General features: G+C 34.9%; 3 protein-coding genes across 3 annotated transcripts in view; 2 read left to right on the top strand and 1 right to left on the bottom strand.

The window, feature by feature from the left end:
- The window catches only part of LOC101513237 (DNA mismatch repair protein MSH7), a 9,148-nt gene extending 3,259 nt beyond the window's left edge, over nucleotides 1-5,889 (top strand). The window contains exons 6-17 of the mRNA XM_004512908.4: nucleotides 438-533; nucleotides 663-794; nucleotides 916-949; nucleotides 1,046-1,093; nucleotides 1,887-2,083; nucleotides 2,172-2,298; nucleotides 2,389-2,666; nucleotides 3,137-3,331; nucleotides 3,968-4,375; nucleotides 4,489-4,585; nucleotides 4,782-4,909; nucleotides 5,200-5,889. Of these exons, the coding sequence (XP_004512965.1) occupies nucleotides 438-533; nucleotides 663-794; nucleotides 916-949; nucleotides 1,046-1,093; nucleotides 1,887-2,083; nucleotides 2,172-2,298; nucleotides 2,389-2,666; nucleotides 3,137-3,331; nucleotides 3,968-4,375; nucleotides 4,489-4,585; nucleotides 4,782-4,909; nucleotides 5,200-5,676 (2,217 nt within the window). The 3' untranslated portion in view covers nucleotides 5,677-5,889. The remainder of the gene's footprint in view (nucleotides 1-437; nucleotides 534-662; nucleotides 795-915; nucleotides 950-1,045; nucleotides 1,094-1,886; nucleotides 2,084-2,171; nucleotides 2,299-2,388; nucleotides 2,667-3,136; nucleotides 3,332-3,967; nucleotides 4,376-4,488; nucleotides 4,586-4,781; nucleotides 4,910-5,199) is intronic.
- A 584-nt stretch (nucleotides 5,890-6,473) lies between these two features.
- LOC101512911 (ARF guanine-nucleotide exchange factor GNL2) lies at nucleotides 6,474-12,044 on the top strand. Its single transcript, XM_004512907.4, has 3 exons — nucleotides 6,474-7,289; nucleotides 8,141-8,715; nucleotides 8,923-12,044. The coding sequence occupies exons 1-3, from the start codon at nucleotides 6,780-6,782 to the stop codon at nucleotides 11,987-11,989; spliced, it is 4,152 nt and encodes a 1,383-aa protein (XP_004512964.1). The 5' UTR covers nucleotides 6,474-6,779; the 3' UTR covers nucleotides 11,990-12,044.
- A 447-nt stretch (nucleotides 12,045-12,491) lies between these two features.
- Nucleotides 12,492-19,699, bottom strand: LOC101512603 (uncharacterized). Its single transcript, XM_004512906.4, has 2 exons — nucleotides 18,371-19,699; nucleotides 12,492-12,787 (listed from the first exon to the last, which is right to left on the bottom strand). The coding sequence occupies exon 1, from the start codon at nucleotides 19,524-19,526 to the stop codon at nucleotides 18,372-18,374; it is 1,155 nt and encodes a 384-aa protein (XP_004512963.1). The 5' UTR covers nucleotides 19,527-19,699; the 3' UTR covers nucleotides 12,492-12,787; nucleotide 18,371.
- Nucleotides 19,700-22,237: the final 2,538 nt, after the last annotated feature.

Raw genomic sequence — 22,237 nt, 5'->3', positions numbered from 1 at the left:
ACACGACAAAGGAAACTTTTTAAGTCCCTAATTGACATTGCAGACAGTAAACATAGTAGGGCTTGCAGTTGTCATTTGAAATTGTGCCTTTTCTTGTTGACTAAATTATTACAACTCCACTTGTATATTTTAAGTCTGTTATGTTACTGTTAGTTAAGAAGCTTAGTTAGTTAATTAGGTTGTGTTAGTTAGAAGAAATAAACTAGGCATGTTGCCAATTAGAGAAGGGGCAACGGGAAGGGGATTCAATTGGTGAATTAGATTGGGACAAGGGAGAGATTAAGTTCTCTTGAAGAACCCAAGACTGAGAGTGCATCATTCTTCTTTCTTCTTCTATACTAGTTGGTTCCTATCAGTATACGATTTCAGCCTGTGTCCTTAATTCTTTTCATCTGACACCTTTTTTGCATAGTATGACTCTTGCTGCCTGATTGCAGGTTATTCTAAGAAAGTTAGTTCAGGTAGTCACCCCATCAACCAATGTGGATGGTAATATTGGTCCTGAAGCAAATCATCTTCTTGCAATAAAAGAGGTCCTCACTTCTCACTGTTGCAGAATTTTTCATATTTTATGTGCTATTATAAGTATTTGCAATGTATAATGATGTTAAATGTTAATTATTTGAAAATTAACGTGACAATGAATTGTATATTTTCATCAGGAAAGCAATGGCTCGGATAATGGTTCAGTTACATATGGATTTGCTTTTGTTGATTGTGCTCGTCTTAGGTTTTGGGTTGGTTCTATTGATGACGACGCGTCCTGTTCTGCTTTGGGGGCTTTATTGATGCAAGTATGCTCAAAACACCCTTTCTTAACTGGTTCCTGTTTCTGTATTTAGTTTATGTGGTTGATCTTATAATTTGTCTAATTGTTAGCTAATTTGCTTGTGTGATTTGTCAATGAAACTTTAGGTGTCACCCAAGGAAATTATATATGAAAGCAGAGGTGATTGGTCTTATTTCTTAGCCTTTAGCTTGCATACCCTTCAATTTTGTACGTTGTATAGGATTATATCTTAATGTTAAGAATGGTGTTATACAGGGGTGTCCAAAGAAGCTCAGAAAGCATTTAGAAAATTCTCTTTAAACGGTGAGATGTTATGTTTCATTCTAGTTTAGGAATTAGCATATTAAAAGTATTATAGAATTTTCAGTGTGTTTCTACTTTCATTACTATGCTTTGCCTTGGAAGCTGTATGTAACTAAATATCACGGCTAGGAAAGCAATTGTTTTGCACAGTTTTGTATAACAAACATTTTGGGGTGGTCATTATTGTATGTTATTATACATTGGTGCATTTAGTTCTGCTTTGACTTAAAAGTACATTAAGTTTTAATATATTCAGAGTATAAGATGTGCTTTTTGAATGACCTAGTCAGTTGATACATGTCCTGTATCTCTATGATATCTGGAAATACATGTTATTTCTTGATTGTACAATATCCTAGGCATTATAAAGAGAACTATAAAAGGTGAGTAGTCTTGTTTTAGACACAAAAGTTACTCAAAATTACAGTAACCAAGTGGTTTCATAGGAATTTAAGGTACCTGTTCCCTTTTAAAATTACGTTGATATGATATTATATTCATTTTTGTAATGGACCTGCTAACGGTAGCATCTGCACATTTCTTACTCTGTTTTTTCTGCTTCATTTACATTCTGTCTTGTGTATTAATAATGTGAATAGTTCACGATAAGCTGCATCTGGGATAATTGATTTAGCAAATTTTTGCACTATGTTGCAATTAGATATTTTCGCTAAATGTCAAGTTCATGAAGTTTTCAAAGTACTTTTTCATGTTGCTCTGTTTAATCTATATATATGATTTAAATTTAAAAATCAGACTTGGATCTCGTTGTTGGTTTGTGTTCCTCATGCAGGTTCGACAACCCTAAAATTGACTTCAATGCAGTCGATCACCGACTTGGTGAGCTCAGAAATTAGTGATTTAATTCGTTCGAAGGGATACTTTAAGGGGTCATCTAATTCACTGGATCAAGTGCTGACCAAAGTGATTCATCGTGAAATCACTTTGTCTGCTCTTGGTGGACTGATAGGTCATCTAGATAGATTGATGGTATAATTTTGTTCTCACTATAATGCCTTCTTGAGCGGCATGCAACTTTGTTGTTTATGATGAATAATCTGTTTTACTTTTCATACAGCTAAATGAGATTCTACAGAACGGGGACATATATCCATACCAGGTTTATAAGGGTTGCCTCAAAATGGATGGTCCAACATATGTTAATCTAGAAATCTTTGGTAATAGCGATGATGGTGGAAAATCAGGCAAGTGCTTGTTCTATTTGAGCACTTGTATCATTCTAACATTTTTATTCAAAATTTCTGTATGAAAAAGTCTGTTCTGCTTGAGTTTAGGTACATTGTACAAGTATCTTGATAACTGTGTTACTTCATCTGGAAAGCGGCTTCTTAGGAACTGGATCTGCTGTCCACTAAAAGATGCTGAAGGAATTAACAACAGGCTTGATGTGGTAGATAATCTAATAACTTGCCCTGAAATTGTGTCTCATATTGCACAACATCTTCGCAAGCTTCCAGATTTGGAACTATTGCTCGGCCGAACCAAGTCCAGCCTTCAAGTATCAAGCCCTATCTTACTGCCCTTATTGGCAAAGAAAATATTGAAGCAGAGGGTGGGTTCTACTGTTTTTTATGCCAAATTTGTAGAGGATTGCTTATTAGTTCTTCTATGAATTCTGAACAATTTCTTACACTCTTGTTTTGAATGAAATGAACTTCTCAATTGAATGTCAAAGAAAAATATTGATACTAATGTCATTACATTACGTAGTTGCATATTTCATGTCATTTAGAATGGAATTTGGAGATTGCATTGATTTGAAGGAAATTCATATGACAATTTACATAAACACTGAAATTGGTGCTGGAGAAATTTATCTACGATATAATTTAAAATAATCTGTTTTTATTGATTGGTGAAAACATAATATTCTAGGTTGAGTAATCTATCTATATTTTTAGGATTTTCAGATTTTCTTTTATGATGTACAAAATATGTGCTGAAGGCTGTAGAATGATCTTCATTGTATGGCTTTTTCTGTTATTTAGTGCACATAAATAACTTCAATTTAAATACATACAGGTGAAAGTGTTTGGGTCACTTGTGAAAGGCCTTCGGACTGCTTTGGGTTTGTTGCTTCTACTACAGAAAGAGCAGCTTCTAATATCATCCTTGACCAAGGTTTTTAAACTTCCAATTCTGACTGGCAGTGACGGGCTTGATCAATTTCTTACTCAGTTTGTAGCAGCTGTAGATAGTGACTTCCCAAATTACCAAGTACCTTTCTTCCTTATTGCACTTTCAAATAATATGAACTGGAACTTCCTTCACATATTCCTCCTAATCTGACTTAGGCCTGTATATTTCAGTTTATTAAAATTGTTAATATGGAATTTAGATTGATTGGAAATTGGCATGTACTATCACTGGATGCGCCTGTTAGTTCATTTGTAAATTAGAATATAAACCATTAGATGTTGGTAACAGCTCACTGTTATATTTGGAAATTTCAAATCCGAACAATTTACTACCTCCATCCCTAAATTTAGGACCCTATTAACTAAATCACGGAAATTAAAGAAGTTGATAGTAGTATTAAATTTGTTGATGATTGATATTGTTTTACAAATTTACCTTCCAAGAGAGAGATTTAGTTTATGTTCCATAAAAACATTTATTGTTGCAGGAAAAGATTTAAAATAATTAGGGGTGTTAGTTAGTAAAGAAATAACTAATGCTCTTGAAAATTGAAAGAGGGTCTTATAAAAAGGGACAAAGAAATTTCCCAAGAGGGTCTTATACTTAGGCACATAGGTAGTGTTTAAGAATTTTATAAATTCCTCACAATTAATTTAAGTGTGTAAAATTGAAATGGATGTTCACTTATACGACTGACATTATATTTGGTGCCAGAATCACGATGTTACGGATTCAGATGCCGAAACACTCACAATACTTGCTGAATTATTTTTGGAGAAAGCTGCCCAATGGTTTGAAGTTGTTCACGCCATCAATTGCATTGATGTACTAAGATCCTTTGCTGTTACTTCTAGCTTTTCATGTGGTACTATGTCTAGGCCTATCATAGTTCCTACATCAAAATGTACAAGTAAAGATAGTGGAATGCCTGTGCTCAAAATGAAGGGACTATGGCATCCATTTGCCCTTGGAGAGAGTGGACGTGTGCCTGTTCCAAATGACATGATCCTTGGTGAGAATGAAGACGGGCATCATCCTCGCACGTTGCTTTTAACAGGGCCAAACATGGGTGGAAAATCAACACTTTTGCGTGCTACCTGTGTAGCTGTTATTATGGCTCAGGTTCGCATCTTTTTCCATTCTACCTGCTTTTTTAAGCTTGACAGTAACTTTTCTTAAACTATGTTGGTGCCAATTATTCCATGCTTTTACAATATCCTCTGATGTCTTTGCAGTTAGGCTGCTATGTGCCATGCGAAAATTGTGTTCTCTCAGTTGTGGATATCATCTTCACACGCCTTGGAGCCACAGATAGAATCATGGCAGGCGAGAGTAAGTACTCTAACAACTGCAAATGTGCTTTATGGTTGCATGCACATTAGAGGTGTTGCCTACCCATGGATGCTTCCCATAGTTTTTCTGCACTTGGAAATTCAGTATTGTGGTCCTAAAAAATGTCTGTACTGCTGCAGTTTACCTCATGACTTTATGGATTTCCAATTTCAGCTAACTTTGTTTTTGTTTTTAGGTACCTTTTTTATTGAGTGTACTGAAACTGCATCGGTGCTTCAGCATGCTACTCAAGATTCTCTTGTTATCCTTGATGAATTGGGTCGGGGAACAAGCACTTTTGATGGCTATGCCATTGCATATGCTGTGAGACTCTGCTTCTTACTCTTCTTTTTTCTTCTCTTAAATGATATTTTTGGTTCTATTTTTGAGTACAATGGTTCGATACTTACTACGAGGTCGACTTAATCAAAATTTAAGTACTCTTGCAATGCATGATTGTATCAGTATTTTTCCCTATCCTGTAATTTTGCTCCATGAATGGTAAAGCATTTTTAAGCTGTTTCTTTTTATTATGATCACAACTAACTCATGACTTTGAATAATGTTTCAATATTCCTGCCTCAGCCTCTTAATAATTCTATGGATTTGCACAGGTATTCCGGCATCTGATTGAAAAGGTTAACTGTCGCTTGCTATTTGCGACACATTACCATCCGCTAACAAAAGAGTTTGCCTGTCATCCACGCGTTACAATGCAACACATGGCTTGTGCTTTCAACTCAAAATCTGATACCTTTTCCAAAAGTGATCAGGAGTTAGTTTTCCTATATCGGCTTGCCTCTGGAGCATGTCCTGAGAGCTACGGATTGCAGGTTGCCCTCATGGCTGGAATCCCAGAGAAAACTGTAAACATTGCTTCAAAAGCTAGCCAACAGATGAAAAAATCAATTGGAAAAAGCTTTAGGTCAAGTGAACAGAGATCAGAGTTTTCAACTCTTCATGAAGAATGGTTGAAGACATTGATGTCTATCTCACGAATTGAGGATTGTGAATCTTTTGATGATGATGTTTTAGATACATTAGTATGTTTGCGGTATGAACTAAAAACTTCGTTTAAATCAGGCAACTAGAGATTAGAGTGCAGCAGATAGGACTAGTAATCTCACTTTTACAGCAGTTTTTGTAAATTTATACTTAACTCCTCAGTTAAAAAATACATGTTTTCAGCTTGGGTAACAGTTGCTTATTTAGGGGAATTTTATGGTACATTATTAATGTTAATTAGTAATAGTGTGAGTTTGACCATATTTTATATTCAACACTAAATTTTTAACTTTTGTATATGGATCTATTTTGAAATGATGATTTTTGTTTTGATTTTAATTAAAATTAAAATTTTAATCATTAGAGTTAAAATGGAATTGATAAATTGTCAATTTTTAATTTAATCAACTTTGGTATATATTAAAATAATATTTACGTGACAAATTAGAAAAAATTATTAGTTAGAATGTTTATAATATTGATACACATTCTTTTTAGTGTTGTAAAACTTGTTTATTTATTATAGGAGAAGATTAAGATATTTACAAATATTTTATAATAATTTGTTAACAATATTCAAAATTTTAGAATTTTATCTAAAATATATTAAAAATAGTTATATTAATGCTTTGCCAAAACAAGATTTTTGTTTCAATATTATTAATGGATGCAAGCATTAAATAAATTCATTTTATAATGAAATTAAAATAAATTTATTTTTGACACTATAGGCCACAACGAACAAAACTTTACTTTATATATATAGATTTGAAACCAAAGAAAAATTGCATTGACCACAATAACAATATCTTTCCCCATAATTTGTGTCCTCATAAAGAAACGAAACTCTCTCCAAAACTACTTGGTCTGCTATACTCTCCACAAAACTCTCTCCAAAACTCCCTCTCCTTTGTCCTCTCTCTCTCCCACTCTCCCTCCCTCTCTCCCAAAGTGAACAAAAAACTACCACTTTATGTTACACATCAAGAAGTTTTTTGTGAAATTAATCATGAAACAAAAAAAGTAACACAACATTATATTTTTTATGTCTTACCAAATTAAATAATTACTGCAACGCAACGGTAATTTAAAATCATGCACGCATGCATGCAGAATTGCATGGTTAATTAACTAACAATATTTTTTTTTCAAAGGATCATCAATTTTGAACTTTCATGCATGCTATACAATGGAAGGCTTAGAAGATTTCACAAATGAAGAACTAGAAGAATATCAAAACCAAAAGAAAAAAACAACAAAATCAAAAAGAAGACAATTAGGTCTATCATGCATGTTAAGCACTGAAGTTGGTGCTGTTCTAGCAGTGATACGTCGTTATCCAGAATTCACACCTCTCTACAACATATCTCCTTCTGATGAAAACTATGATTCTTCCATTGTTTCTTCATTGAGATCTCTTCGTTCTCTCATTTTCAATCCTCAACAAGAATGGAGAACCATTGATCCTTCAATATATTTATCTCCTTTTCTTGATGTTATACAAAGTGATGATGTTCCGGCTTCTGCTACCGGCGTTGCGCTTTCGTCTATACTTAAGATTCTTAAGTTTCAAGTGTTTGATGATAAGACTCCGGGTGCGAAAGAAGCGATCGAATCAATTGTTTCAGGGATTACTAATTGTAGGCTTGAGAAAACTGATCCTGTTTCTGAAGATGCTGTCATGATGAAGATATTGCAGGTTAGAAACTTAGTACTTGATATAGACACACCAGACTCAACATTGACACTGACATGTCGATATTGGTAATGATGTAAGAGAAAATAAAAGTAACTGAATGTAGTCACATTTATCAGCGCTGTGTAGGTGTGAATATCAGATATAGTTTCAATCAATGTAGATGTTATATAGAATAATTGTTTGTCAATTTGCATTATCCTATGACAATTATTAGGATTTGAAATCCTGTGCAACGCTGCCAAGTGCAAAAGTTGGAGAAGTGTTGAATCTTGATTATGGTTTTTTGATCATGGATTCAGAAACTCTCCAGTAGCTGCACTGTGAATAGCGTTGCAGAGGATTTGATTATTATCTTTGTCTTAAAATCAGCTCTAAAGAAAATACAATTCTAGTCTCAAATATAAATAAAAGTAGGATTAAAGAAAGTTGATGTATTTGGTTTAATATTTGGACTAGATTAATTGGTTTTTTTAACTTACTTTTGCTTATATTTAAGACCGAATAAAATATTTGTTTGAAAAATTGATTAAGATATGATAAGGGACATATTTATTTGGAAGAAAATATTTATATTTCATGTTTGGATCATTCTTGCAAGCATAACATTTTAATGAAAATTGAAGTCTTGTAATAGATAAGGCGATGGTATGTTATAGACAAGAGGAGAAAATATTTATTATTTGGCTTGAGGTTATTTACGCTGTCAATCAATTATAACTATCAGATCATTGAAAGTCAAACATACGAGTGCATGTGATTCTCTGATAGTGTAAATTTTTTTATACTGACAGTATATGAAAATTAAGTTTATAAATTCTTTAGAAGAAGATTCTTAAGCTTATATTCTGCAGGTTTTAGCAGGGATAATGCATCATAAAGCTTCAATCTTACTCACTGATCAATCTGTTTGCACACTAGTTAATGCATGTTTTCAAGTTGTTCAGCAATCTGTGAACAGAGGAGATTTACTACAAAGAAGTGCAAGATACACAATGCATGAACTTATCCAAGATGTGTATGCAAGGTTACCTGAGATTGATATTAAGGATAATAGAGAAGGAGATTCTGAATCAGACATAGAAGAAGATGATGATGATAATAGTAGTATGGAACATTCTGGTTATGGAGTTAGGTGTTGCATTGATATATTTCATTTTCTATGTTCTTTGTTGAATGTTGTTTCTATAGTTGAGGCAGATGGACCAACTACTCATACAGCTGATGAAGATGTTCAGATTTTTGCTTTGGTTTTGATTAACTCAGCTATTGAATTGAGTGGTGATAAGATAGGGAACCACCCTAAACTTTTGAGGATGATTCAAGATGATTTGTTTCATCATTTGATTTATTATGGAAGTTGGTCTAGTTCATTTGTCCTGTCTATGATTTGTAGTACCGTTTTGAACGCCTATCACTTTCTTCGAGGGTAAGATTCGTTCTAAATGAACGCATATTACACGGATCAATTCTAAATGAATTGTTTTGCAAGGACTAAAACAAATTAATAAAGAACAAAAGCAAAAAAATATATTTGCAAGGACTAAAAACAAATTTTACAGGAAAAACATAAAATGATATACTTTAATATAACTTTTGTGATAACTGATAATCTTTGATTTGCTTCTTTGTGTAGGTTTATTCGTTTCCAATTAGAAGCATTCTTTGGACATGTACTAATAAGGATTGCAACACTTGGAAGCACAATTCATCTTCAAGAAGTAGCAGTAGAAGGGATAATAAATTTCTGCAGACAACCAACATTCATAATTGAAGTTTATGCAAACTTTGACTGTGATCCATGTTGCAGAAATGTGTTTGAAGAAGTTGGAAGATTACTTTGCAAGCATTCATTTGCAATAAATGGTCACTTAACAAGTTTACACATTCAAGCTTTTGAAGGACTATTGATTATGATTCACAACATTGCTGATAACATTGACAAAATTGACGATTCAACACCTTTAGGTCCTTACAATACTCAATTGATTGAGTATACACCTTTTTGGGAGGACATCGAAAAAGACGATGACTTAGAAACTTGGGTCGAACAAGTTCGTGTCAGGAAAGTGCAAAAGAAGAAATTACTTATAGCAGCGAACCATTTCAATAGAGATAATAAAAAGGGTCTAGAGTACTTGAAGCATGCTAAGTTAATATCTGATCCTCCTGACCCAAAGGCTTATGCTTATTTCTTTCGTTACACGCCTGGCCTAGACAAAAAGGCGATAGGCGAATATCTTGGTGACCCTGATAATTTTTACCTACAAGTTCTTAAGGAATTCACAGAAACTTTTCTTTTTAATGGGATGATTCTTGACACTGCATTGAGATTTTATCTAGAGAGTTTTTGGTTACCGGGCGAGTCACAAAAGATTCAACGTGTGTTAGAAGCGTTTTCGGAGAGATTCTTTGATCATCAATCATCTGATTTATTTGCAAGCAAGGACACTGTTCTTATCTTATGCTATTCACTCATCATGCTTAACACTGATCAACACAATCCACAAGTTAAGAAGAAAATGACAGAAGAAGAGTTTATCAGAAACAATAGAGCAATCAATGCAGGACAAGATTTGCCTAGAGAGTATCTTTCTGAACTTTTTCAATCTATTTCTAACAATGCAATTGCACTTGCTCAAACTATTGTGTCATTAGACATGAGCCAAAGCAAGTGGATTCAGCTCATAAACCGATCCAAAGTAATGCCGAGTTTCATACAATGCGAATTCGACCGTAGAATGTGTAGAGATATGTTTGCTTGTATTGCAGGTCCTTCAGTAGCCGCTCTTTCGTCGTTTTTTGAGCATGCAGATGAAGAGGAACTTATGCATGAGTGCCTTGAAGGGTTATTTTCGGTTGCGAGAATTTCTCAATATGGATTAGAAGACACACTTGATGAACTGATAACATCTTTTTGCAAATTCACAACATTGCTAAATCCTTATGCTTCAACAGAAGAGACCATGTTTACATTCAGTCATGATTTGAAACCAAGACTGGCAACAGTTGCTATTTTCACTTTGGCGAACGATTTTCGAGACTCGATTCGAGGAGGATGGAAGAACATAGTAGATTGCTTGTTGAAACTCAAAAGGCTCAAATTGCTACCACAATCTGTCATTGATTTCGAGGCGTCGATAGATGCACCAACAACACCTGAATCAGGTGCCATTTCTCCAACTGATGATCATAAATTTGGCGCTCATCGGTTTCCTAGCATCATGACTCGTCTGTCGCTTCTTTCGCATGAAAACGAAGATGGTTTAACACTTGGTAGTGAATTTGAACAGAATCTCAAAATGATAAAAATGTGCAGAATTGGTAGCATCTTTAGTAGTAGTTCAAACATTCCTACAGGTTGTTTACAAAACCTTGGAAGATCATTGATATTTGCAGCCGCCGGAAAAGGCCAAAAGTTTAGCACACCGGTTGAAGAAGAAGAAACTGTTGGATTTTGTTGGGATGTAATCACTGCAATATCTTTATCTAATGTTCACAGATTCCAACTATTTTGGCCAAATTTTCACGACTATCTCCTAGCAGTTGCTCAATTTCCAATGTTTTCGCCGATTCCATTCGCTGAAAAGGCTCTATTAGGCCTTCTCAAGGTATGTCTCAAGCTATTTTCAACACCAAGAGAAGACAAACTAGCCGAGGAACTTATTTTCAAGTCCATAACTTTAATGTGGAAACTCGATAAAGAAATACTCGACATGTGTCACGAGATCATATCGCAATCGATGTGCAAAATAATCATCGAATACCCTGCAAACCTGCAGACTCAAATTGGATGGAAGTCAGTGTTGAATTTGTTATCAGTTGCATGGAGACACCCGGAAACTTACGATATAGGAATCGAGGCCTTAATATCATTATACTCTGATGGCACTTATTTGACACGAATGAATTACGCGTACTGCATAGATTGCGCTTTCGGTTGCTTCTTAGCCAAGAATAGTCCAATAGAGAAAAAAAAGAAAATATTGGATCTTTTAGCTGATTCAGTAAACTTGTTGATTCAATGGCATAGAACACAATATTCAGATCCAGGTAGTAATGTTAGTGCAGCAAGTAACACAAGTAGTTCATCCATTGAAGACAGTTTTAGAGGCTCTTCATCTCCAAACTATAACATGACTCTTTTTGTGAAACTCGGTGAAGTGTTTCGAAGAACAAGTTTATCAAGACAAGAAGAGATAAGAAACCATGCAGTTTATTCACTTCACAAGAGTTTTAACTTAGCTGAAGAAATGCTATATACATCGTCAAACTGCATAAACTATTTCAACCTTGTGATATTTGCTATGGTTGATGAGTTACATGAGAAAATGTTGGAATATTCAAGAAGGGAAAATGCTGAGAGGGAAATGAGAAGTATGGAAAGTACTCTCAAACTTGCAATGGAACTATTGTCACAAATGTACTTACAATCTTTGAGACAAATTTCTGAGAGTCCTGGATTTAGAGCATTTTGGTTAGGAATATTGAGGAGAATGGATACATGCATGAAAGCTGATTTAGGACATTATGGTCCTTCATCATTGAATGAAATTGTTCCTGATTTGTTGAAAAAGATTATAACACAAATGAAGGAAGAGGGTTATTTGGAACCTAAAGAAGATGATGATATGTGGGAGATTACTTATATTCAGATACAATGGATTTGTCCTCCTCTCAAGGATGAGTTATTTCCATTGTAGACATATGACATCAAATTAATAAGACATGATTTTCAGCTGTATTGCCATTTTCACTCGAGAGGATACCTCAATTTTATTTCACATTCTATTATTTTATATTTTCTATCAGGCTGGATATGAATGAACTCTTTGCCAAAACATACTTTCAATAGTAATTATTTTTTTTGAAAGATCTTTAATCATAAATTAAATATTTAATTTTGTTCTTTATAAAATTTTCATCCCTAAATTGACATCAATTTTAGCAATGGCTAATATTTCGGATGTGGTGGATCGTGGAAACTTCTGCTATCCATAAGTGGTATAATTCCACTACAATCACTATTTAACAATATTTCGTACTAAACAGGTCATAAGAGTAATGATAGCAATTGGATATAACTGCTATTTAATAACACTGGAATTAGCACATCCCAAGAGCCATAATTGAAAATTAAATAGTGTCACATCTAAAATCAACTAAATGGAAATGCTTTATCAAACTATCAACATTAAGCGTTAATTGAATAAAAGATGAAAGCATATCTTCAGATGAATATGGTTAAAGAAATTTGCAGCAGCTTGTTACAACTGCACCACAATTTGCAGGTGTTACTTTTACAAAAATATTATTACAATTTGCAGGTGTTACTTTTACAAAAATATCATTACAATTTTGCATCAATTTCAAAATTGTAAGATAACACAAAGGAGTTGACAAACTTCCTGGTAGCACCTCATTTCAGCTTGTAGGCAATCTTTCCTCCAAAACAGGTGCACTTTCAGGAATCACTACACTTTCCAAGGTTATTTTAACACCTAAGACAGAAAAAAATGTAAAACATTGCAATATCATTTTTTAATATCAGAGTCAAATACCATTCACTATTTAAACTTAGCAATAAAGCCTGTCTAAATACATATATAGTTACAAATCCAAACAAAGTATTTATTCATGAATCACGGTTACGGGATGAAGAGATGATAAAAGGAAGAGTTGAGCCTTTGAAAGCATAAAAGCTAACCTTCTCTAATGCATAAAAGGCCAGTGAATTCTTGTAAAGAAAACTCTACAAACTAGACTTTTTTTCAAATTTTGCAAGACCAAGCAACTGAAGTAAGGCAAGTAAGAAGGTTAAGGAAAATTGTGCACTCTGATCACCATTTCTTGTGCTAGTTTCATCTCTCAGAAGAATAATAACGAATACCATTTGGTGTAAGTTAGAGAATATTATCCAGCTTCTTGTGATAATATAGTCACACTTTTAGTTTCTAGACATGGTTTAGGGGGGGAAAAACCAAACAAACTAAAGTTGTTTAGCATCATAATAAATTGTGAATATGGGACCATCTTACAATGTTAAAATTTTATCCTATTAAATTTGTATGTCGGTAGCACTTCCTTTAGAGGGAGAGTCTTGGTGCAATAGTAATCTTGTTGCCTAGTGACCTAGTAATCTTGTTGCCTAGTGACCTGGAGATCACATGTTCAAATCTTGAAAACAGCGTCTCCGCTTGCGGAGTTAAGCTGCGTGCATCTGCTCTCAAGACCCCACCTCGGTCGCTCTTTTTCTTTATCAGTAACACTTCCTACCACTACTCTTCAAAGTTTGAAGCAAATTATATGTTGATACCTGATGTTCTTCCATCATCCTTTAGCCAGAAAAATCTAATTTCCATATGCATTGTCTTAGTTTGTGTTGAATAAGAGAAAATGAGAGAGACATATGGTGAAACCGTGTGTCTGAACTACACAACGGAGTCTGTTTTATATAGGCTCAAGACAATAAATACAAAAATAAATATGGGAGATATTATCCCTATTTACATGATATGTAATAAATATAAATATATTTTCAACACTCCCCCCTCAAGCTGGAGCATATAAATCATATGCACCAAGCTTGTTACATATATAACTGATTCGAGGACCTCTCAGAGACTTAGTGAATACATCTGCCAATTGATCATTGGAATTAACAAAACTAGTGGTGATGTCGCCTGATTCGATCTTCTCCCTTACAAAGTGACAATCTATCTCAATATGCTTGGTCCTCTCATGAAAAACTGGATTAGAGGCAATGTGCAATGCTGCTTGATTATCACATATTAATGTCATTTGTGTTGCCTCTTCAAATTGAAGCTCTTTGAGTAACTGTTTCAACCAAATGAGCTCACAAGTCACTAATGCCATAGCCCTGTATTCAGCTTCAGCGCTAGATCTTGCAACTACACTTTGTTTCTTACTCTTCCAAGATATTAAGTTTCCTCCAACAAGTACACAATACCCAGAAGTGGATCGCCTATCAATGGGTGAGCCTGCCCAATCGGCATCTGAATAACCAACTATCTGAGTATGTCCTCTGTTTTCATAAATTAGACCTTTTCCTGGAGCACCTTTAATGTATTTCAAGATTCGTATCACAGCATCCCAGTGTTCTTGACAAGGAGAATTTAAGAATTGACTTACCACACTGACTGCAAAAGAAATGTCTGGACGGGTGACTGTGAGGTAGTTTAATTTACCAACCAATCTTCTGTATCTCCCTGAATCTAAAAATGGCTCCCCATGATTAGGTAGAAGTTTGACGTTTGGATCCATAGGAGTGTCAACCGGTTTGGCATTCAACAAACCTGTCTCTTCAAGAATATCCATAGCATATTTTCTTTGTGAAATTACTAAGCCGTCCTTAGATTGGGCTACCTCAATACCCAAGAAGTAGCGGAGCTTGCCAAGATCTTTAGTTTGAAACTGATGAGATAAATGTTGTTTCAATTGGAGTATGCCCTGTTGATCACTACCAGTTATGACAATATCATCTACATAGACAATCAAGTAAATGCACCCTTGGGTTGAGTGACGATAAAAAAGAGAATGATCAGCTTCACTTCGAATCATGCCAAATTGTTGCACTACTGTGCTAAATCTACCAAACCAAGCTCGAGGAGACTGTTTAAGACCATAGAGAGACCTCTGAAGTCGACAAACCATGGTAGAGGACTCCCCCTGAGCAACAAACCCAGGTGGTTGCTCCATATACACTTCTTCTTCAAGGTCACCATGCAAAAAAGCATTTTTAATGTCAAGTTGATGTAGAGACCAATGTCTGATGGCTGCAATAGAGAGGAGTAGTCTAACAGAGGCCATCTTAGCCACAGGGGAGAAAGTATCACTGTAATCGAGGCCAAAAACTTGAGTGTACCCTTTTGCTACCAAACGAGCTTTAAAACGATCAATCTTACCATCAGGACCAACTTTCACCGTATAAAGCCAACGACATCCTACTAAAGACTTTCCCGACGGTAAAGGAACCAATTCCCATGTACCACTACTCTGAAGTGCACACATCTCGTCAATCATTGCTTGTCTCCACTCTGGGTGAGATAAAGCTTCACCTGGAGATTTAGGAATAGAAACAGAAGACAGGGAAGACAAACAAGTATAATGCAAAGGAGAAAGACGATGGTAACTCAAGCCAATGTAATGAGGGGATGGGTTACGAGTAGGACGTATACCTTTACGAATAGCAATAGGAATATCAAGGGTCGGATCCGATAAAGAAGGAGGTGGCGGTGAAGGAGCGTCTGGAGTGACCTCGGTATCAAGAACAGGTGTAGGGACATGTACAACCGATGGTGGTTGACGACGACGATATGTCTGAAGAGGTTGTACAGTTGGAGGATCAACAAGAGGAGTCTCAAGTGGGACAGTGGGAGGGGCCACAGGAGGTGTCTCAGGTGGGGCATACGTAATAGGCTCTAATGGTAAAAGAGAAGGTGAAATAGACTTTGGTAGGTCCAGAGGAATAGTTGCAGACAAAGGATCAGGAAGCGACTCATAGTATGTAACAGACTCAAAAAATGTGACATCAACCGATATGAGATATCGTCGAAGAGTAGGAGAATAACAACGATAACCTTTTTGGGACCGATGATAACCCAGAAAGACACATTTTAATGATCGAGCTGAAAGTTTGTCAAGACCAGGAGTGAGATTGTGGACAAAACATGTAGATCCGAAGACCCGAGGAGGAAGTGAGTGAAGAGGGGTACCAGGAAAGAGGATCGAGTGAGGGACTTTGTTATCAAGAGCAGACGAAGGCATGCGATTTATAAGATAGCACGCCGTTAGAACAGCATCGCCCCAAAAGCGAGATGGTACATTACCATGAAGAAGGAGAGTACGAGTGGTTTCAATAAGGTGCCGATTTTTGCGTTCGGCTACCCCATTTTGTTGAGGTGTATGAGCACAAGATGTTTGATGAAGAATGCCGTTAGAGGTCATAAAATTTTGAAATTGATGGGACAAATATTCACGGGCATTATCACTGCGCAAAGTGCGAATGGATACACCAAATTGAGTTTTAATTTCCTTATAAAATTGTTCAAAAATAGAAAATAATTCAGACCTATTTTTCATTAAAAATAACCACGTACAACGGGAAAAATCATCGATAAAGGTAACAAAATATCTAGACTCAAGTGTGGAAATAGTACGAGAGGGACCCCAAACATCTGAGTGAACTAAAGCAAATGGGGAGGAAGCTCGTTTATTAGCTCGATCAGTGAAATGACTACGAGTGTGTTTCCCTAATTGACACGACTCACAATTTAAGCTAGATATTTTGGTTAGATTAGGTACTAATTGTTGAAGTTTGGGAAGACTCGGATGACCTAACTGAGCATGTATAGTAAGAGGAGAATATGTGGTAGGGCACGCTGTTGATGGGTTTGAGAGATAATAAAGACCATTAGACTCACATCCGACACCAATTTGTCGTCCTGATATTCGGTCTTGCAAAGTAACATTGCAATTAGTAAATGTGACAACACAGTCATGAGAACGAGTCAATCGACTGATAGAAATTAAATTAAATGGGCATCCAGGCACATAAAGGACAGATTTAACTAACAGAGTAGGGAGGATTTGGACAGTGCCAATCCCTTGAGACTGTGTTTGGGAACCATTGGCTGAGACTATCCTAGGTAAATAACCAGATGTTGAGAGGGGAGAAAAGAGTCTTATTACCAGTAATGTGATCAGATGCACCAGAATCGAGAATCCATGGGCTATGAGAAAGTGAGATGCAAACAAGTGACTTACCACTTTGTGCAGTTGAAACAACGGAACTCGAGTTTTGACAATACTCTAACCACCAAAGAAAATCTTTTTTTTCCGATGAACAGTACCGCGCGATGAACACTGTCGCGCAATGAACAGTGAACAGTGGAGAAAAAATGAACGAAAAAGCGACAAAGAAGGGTAAACCGGAATTGAGACACGGTTTACCGAAAAAAAATCTCACCGAAGGACAGTGGGTCCCGGGGTAATCACGGTATAGGGTTGTCTCTCTTAATAGGCTCTAGATACCATGTTGAATAAGAGAAAATGAGAGAGACATATGGTGAAACCGTGTGTCTGAACTACACAACGGAGTCTGTTTTATATAGGCTCAAGACAATAAATACAAAAATAAATATGGGAGATATTATCCCTATTTACATGATATGTAATAAATATAAATATATTTTCAACAGTTTGAAATTTGCTAACAGAGGTTTAGTCCCGTTTCAATCCAGTTATTATTGAGGTAACCATGAAAAACCGGTTTCTTGCCCATTCTTAAAGTCTGTACAAACACTCAAAAGTTTAAAATTTGTTTCTTATTTTATTTTTGTATACATGCTGTTTCCAAATTAATTCAGTGATATGAGGATTCATGTAGTATGGCATGTCTAACCAAGATAGATCTGCAATTTTTAAACAATCTGGATGAACTATTCAAAGAGCTAAAAGAGTAAGCTTCCTTTCATCAGAAAAAATATTCAGCAAAACCATGTCCATGCCCATAATTGTGACAATAAAAAAAAAGTAAATCAGTAAATTACATTGATTTACAAACACCACTTACCCCATTGATAAGGTTAGCATTGACAAGATAGAGAGGGCTATGAATGGTTATGATAAACGACTACAAATAGCCTCAAGAACAATAATCAAATCATTTTCAAGGCTGTTCAAATCTAACTCAATCGATATGAAGTGATTCCTATAATCAACCCTTCATCAGGAAATGTTCTTATCAGGTACGAAACACACAAAAAAGATGTCTTCGACTCTTCGCTAAAACCAAGTGTATATTGAACAACTTAGGAAATTAACTCAATCCAAGTTAAGTCCCTACAAGTATAACTTCTTCAAAATTCAATTAAGTTCTTTGATTAAATTTTAAATTCCAAATAACATTGCATAATTTGCAGTACTAAACAAATTTATTCACCGCGTGAACAAGTAACGATGCACAAATATCTGCATACTATATAATCAAATCATAAGCAATAAAATATGCAATTACAACAAAATACATACTTCAAAAAACCATAACCAACCAACAAACCTACATTATTCACTGAGATTATCAGCAGAAGTGTCTGTATCATCATCATCTCCTACTTCTTGCATCTTCGAAATTTCAGCCTGAGTCCTTTCCAAAATCTGCTTCTTCTGCAGCTCCAATTCTCTATTAAAATCCATCCTCATCTTCTCCAACTCCATCATCTGTTGCCTCTTAGTATTCTCAATCTTCTCATATATCTTCCCAAACTTCTGAATACTATCGGCCAAAACCCTATACGAAGCCTCCTCCTCCTCCTTATCCACCTCATCCTCCTCCTCATCACCACCACCGCCACGAACTCCATCGAAATCATCATCTTCATCGTCATCCTCATCATCCTCCGAAGTCTCCGACTCACCAGGGCTATCCCTCATTTCATCAAAACCATTAGACCTATTCAAATAAACCCGCGTATTCATAAAAACAAACTCGCCCGAATCAACGCCACAAGCAAGTCCATACTCTTGCCTTGCCGACGAAGACATCAACATATCCATCTTCTTGAAAAATGGCCATTTACATGAACTAACACCCAAACCCATCTCATCCATTCTACTTTTCTCTTTCTTGTACCTTCTTTTCACTTTATCCAAAACACTCCTACACTGTGAAACGTTCCTTTCAACTTTTAACTCCTCAGAAACTTTCTCAGCAACTTCATGCCATTCCTCTGATCTTAAACTGTTCCTACCAAGTTGAAGAAATTTTTCACCCCAAATTTCCAACAACACAAAAGTTCCATGTTCATTCCATTCCTCTGACACAGAAGAACTACCACCACCACTGCCACGATTAACGTATGAGAATTTGCCACGTGGCATCAAATCATAGTTTGAAACGGAAGAAGAACCACTACCACTTCGTATTTTTCTCTTTTTCCTAATGAACCCTTCATTTTCATCGAAATTACCGATATACCCATTTTCAATACCGTCTTCATCTTCTTCATCGACGTTGTAGTCGTCGAATTCCTCGGGTTCTTCGTCTTCGTAATCTTCTTCGATGTTGTTGTTGTTGTGGTCGGGATCGTTGTAACGAAGAGTGGGTGGGTGATGATATTGTAAGGTGCGAATTGGGTGTTTTTGACGAAGGTTAGGGTTTTTGCGTCGCAAAGGGTATCCTTTTGAAGGGTACCTTGCGTCGTCTTCCATGTCATCCATTTTATAAAATGAACCCTAATTCGAAGGGAAACTTGAATTTGGAGAAGGAAAATTGGGGATTTTATTCTGATTGATGAAAAAAAATGGTGAATTGTGTTGGTTAGGGTTTTTGTTTCGTGTTCAATTTGGGGGAAATTTAAGTTTTTTTTTTCTTTGTCTTTTTTTAGATTTGTGTTATTTATCTTTCTATGTTTTGGTGAGAAATGAGAGTGATTTGTTTGTGGGCTTATGTGTTAATGGGCTCATTTTAGAAATGAATTTGGGCTTTTTCTTCTTAAAAAAAGTTTTGGGGTTATTATTTTGCAACTTTTTGTTATTGAATGCACCTCTTCTCTGTTTAATTATTGGATGCACGGATAGTGTAAACCATTTTTACATTTATAGTTAACTTGAGATAGAAACGATATATTTATTGGTTGATAGAAGTTACAAACATATAGTGAGATGATTAATATTTATTGGTTAATAATCAGCAATGTGATGTAAAATTTCTTTACATTGTTCGTGCTTAGTCCTTTTTTCTCATATACATTTTAAATGTTAATACTTTTATAGTCAAAATTTAATGGTAGTTTGTTGAGGAGAAAAAAGTTTTGTTAGTAGAAAGCGGACAAACAATCTTAGAAGGTTGATGTTATTTCCGTCTCTTGAAATTATTGACTTTTTTACTGGATATGATGATTTAGTAGTGAAATTTTTAAAATTTTTTGATTTGGTAGTGAAAAAATTGAGATTCCGGAGTTTATTAAAAGCTTCAATTTAATTGTGATTTTTACACACTTTAGAATGAATGACCGACTACTACAGAATAAATAATACGAATATAAAATAAAATATTACTTTTCGAAGTTCACATCCAATATGGCTACAACTAAATATTACTCAGAATGATGTTTAACCCTAATAATAATAAGAACATACTATAGTATTATTATCCACTATAGCCTATATTATGGTGCCATGCAGATAATGCGATGGGCCTATTGTCAGAAATGGCCGGTGAAGATATTATTAACCTAACAACCATAAGCGGCGTGGGAGAGTGTAATATGGCCAATATGAATGCGAATACCTTACGAGAATGTAGATTGTGTGGTAACAATTAAACCTAACCCATCACATTAAATAATATTTCTATTCATCTTTTTACATTTTGATATGAAAAAATTAATTCAATCGACAAATATTGATATTATTAAATTAATTTTTTTTATTTAAAATTTAAATTTAAAACTTTGTTTTTGTATGCATGAATTTTATGTGTGCTCGTTACTCATCATAATTCGTAAAAAGTTTTTTACATTTTGAAATATATGTATATATTATTTTATTGATTAAATAGTCGCATTAAAATTATAAGATCAAGTTCGTCAATTTAATCATTTAAATTTATAAAATAATAAATTAATATCTTAAATTTTGTTTAGTTAATTTAGTTACTATATCAAAATATTTTTTTAATAATTATATATATCAAAATCAATAAAAGACATACATCGAAACAAACATAAAAATTTGAAAATTGTAAAAACTTTGAAAACAATAATTAAATTGATTGATATTTTTAAATTTAAGAGACTAATTAAATTGTTATTGCATAAATTTAAAAAACTAAATTGATCGACCTATACAATTTCAAAAATTAAAAATGTAAAATAAAATATATATTTATATAGAGAGAAAATTTTTAATATAAGAAAGTTAGAGGAAAACAATAGATTCATGGATCCTCTTACTTATAAAGTGCTCCATATTTTTTTTCGTCAAATGTAAAACTTATTTACTCGAAGTTAATATACCAAGAATATATATAGGCAACAACTATATTCGGTGCTCATTATTCTTGGCTCATACGGGGGTCATTATTCTCATGCAAGCAACAAGTATATAAAGGCATGCATGTATGGTGCATTTTGGAGAGAGTTCTATAGTATAAGTTAGTGTAGTAATTAAGGTGTGTGTTTTACTATCATACATAAATTGTCATGGAGGGCAAGTTCATTTTGGTAGTTGTTGGGATATGTTTATTGTTGGGAATGTCCCAATATGTAGATGGAAGGGACTTGAAGAATGAAAAAGAAGATGTGAAAAAGCCAGAATTGTTCTTTGATGGTGTCCCGTCCGAAGGCCTCGGAGGGTACAACAGTGGTGGTGGAGGTGGAGGAGGAGGATATGGAGGAGGAATTGACGGCGGTTTGGGTGGTGGATATGGAGGAGGTGTTGGTGGTGGTTTAGGGGGTGGATATGGAGGAGGTGTAGGTAGTGGTTTAGGGGGTGGAGGAATTGTAGGTGGAATTGGGGGTTATGCTTTCAAAGGAATTGGAGGGGGTGTAGGAGGAATTGGAGGGGGTGTTATAGGTGGAGTTGGTGGTTTCATTGGTGGTCACAAACATGTTGAAGCAAATAAGCCTTGAATTCAATTTTTTTGTGGTTGTGTGATTTCAATATAGTTTTGCATGATTAGTACTCTTGTTTTGTTTTTTCATTTATCCGTACAAATAAATTCCTAGAAGCTTTACCCTTCTCTTTGATGCATGTAAAATCCATATTCTACATTATATTTGTTTAGTTACAATGCTATATCCTGTTATTTGTGATTGAAATTCTTGAGTTATATTTATGTGAACTTTGTATTATGAACATGCTATGTTGCATTTGTAGTTTCAAAACATATATTAATATTAATTGGCTACAAGTTGTGTCTAATACAT

This window comes from Cicer arietinum, chromosome 8, assembly GCF_000331145.2.
Source record: "Cicer arietinum cultivar CDC Frontier isolate Library 1 chromosome 8, Cicar.CDCFrontier_v2.0, whole genome shotgun sequence".
NCBI classification, from domain to species: domain Eukaryota; kingdom Viridiplantae; phylum Streptophyta; class Magnoliopsida; order Fabales; family Fabaceae; genus Cicer; species Cicer arietinum.
This window is presented reverse-complemented; position numbering and strand designations above follow the sequence as displayed.

Excerpts from the sequence above, each read along its gene's own strand:
- LOC101512911 (XM_004512907.4), top strand. The coding sequence starts at position 6,780 with ATGGAAGGCTTAGAAGATTTCACAAATGAAGAACTAGAAGAATATCAA. Across the intron at positions 7,290-8,140 it reads TCATGATGAAGATATTGCAG|GTTTTAGCAGGGATAATGCA; the intron begins GTTAGAAACTTA and ends TATATTCTGCAG. Across the intron at positions 8,716-8,922 it reads GCCTATCACTTTCTTCGAGG|GTTTATTCGTTTCCAATTAG; the intron begins GTAAGATTCGTT and ends TTCTTTGTGTAG.
- LOC101512603 (XM_004512906.4), bottom strand. The coding sequence starts at position 19,526 with ATGGATGACATGGAAGACGACGCAAGGTACCCTTCAAAAGGATACCCT.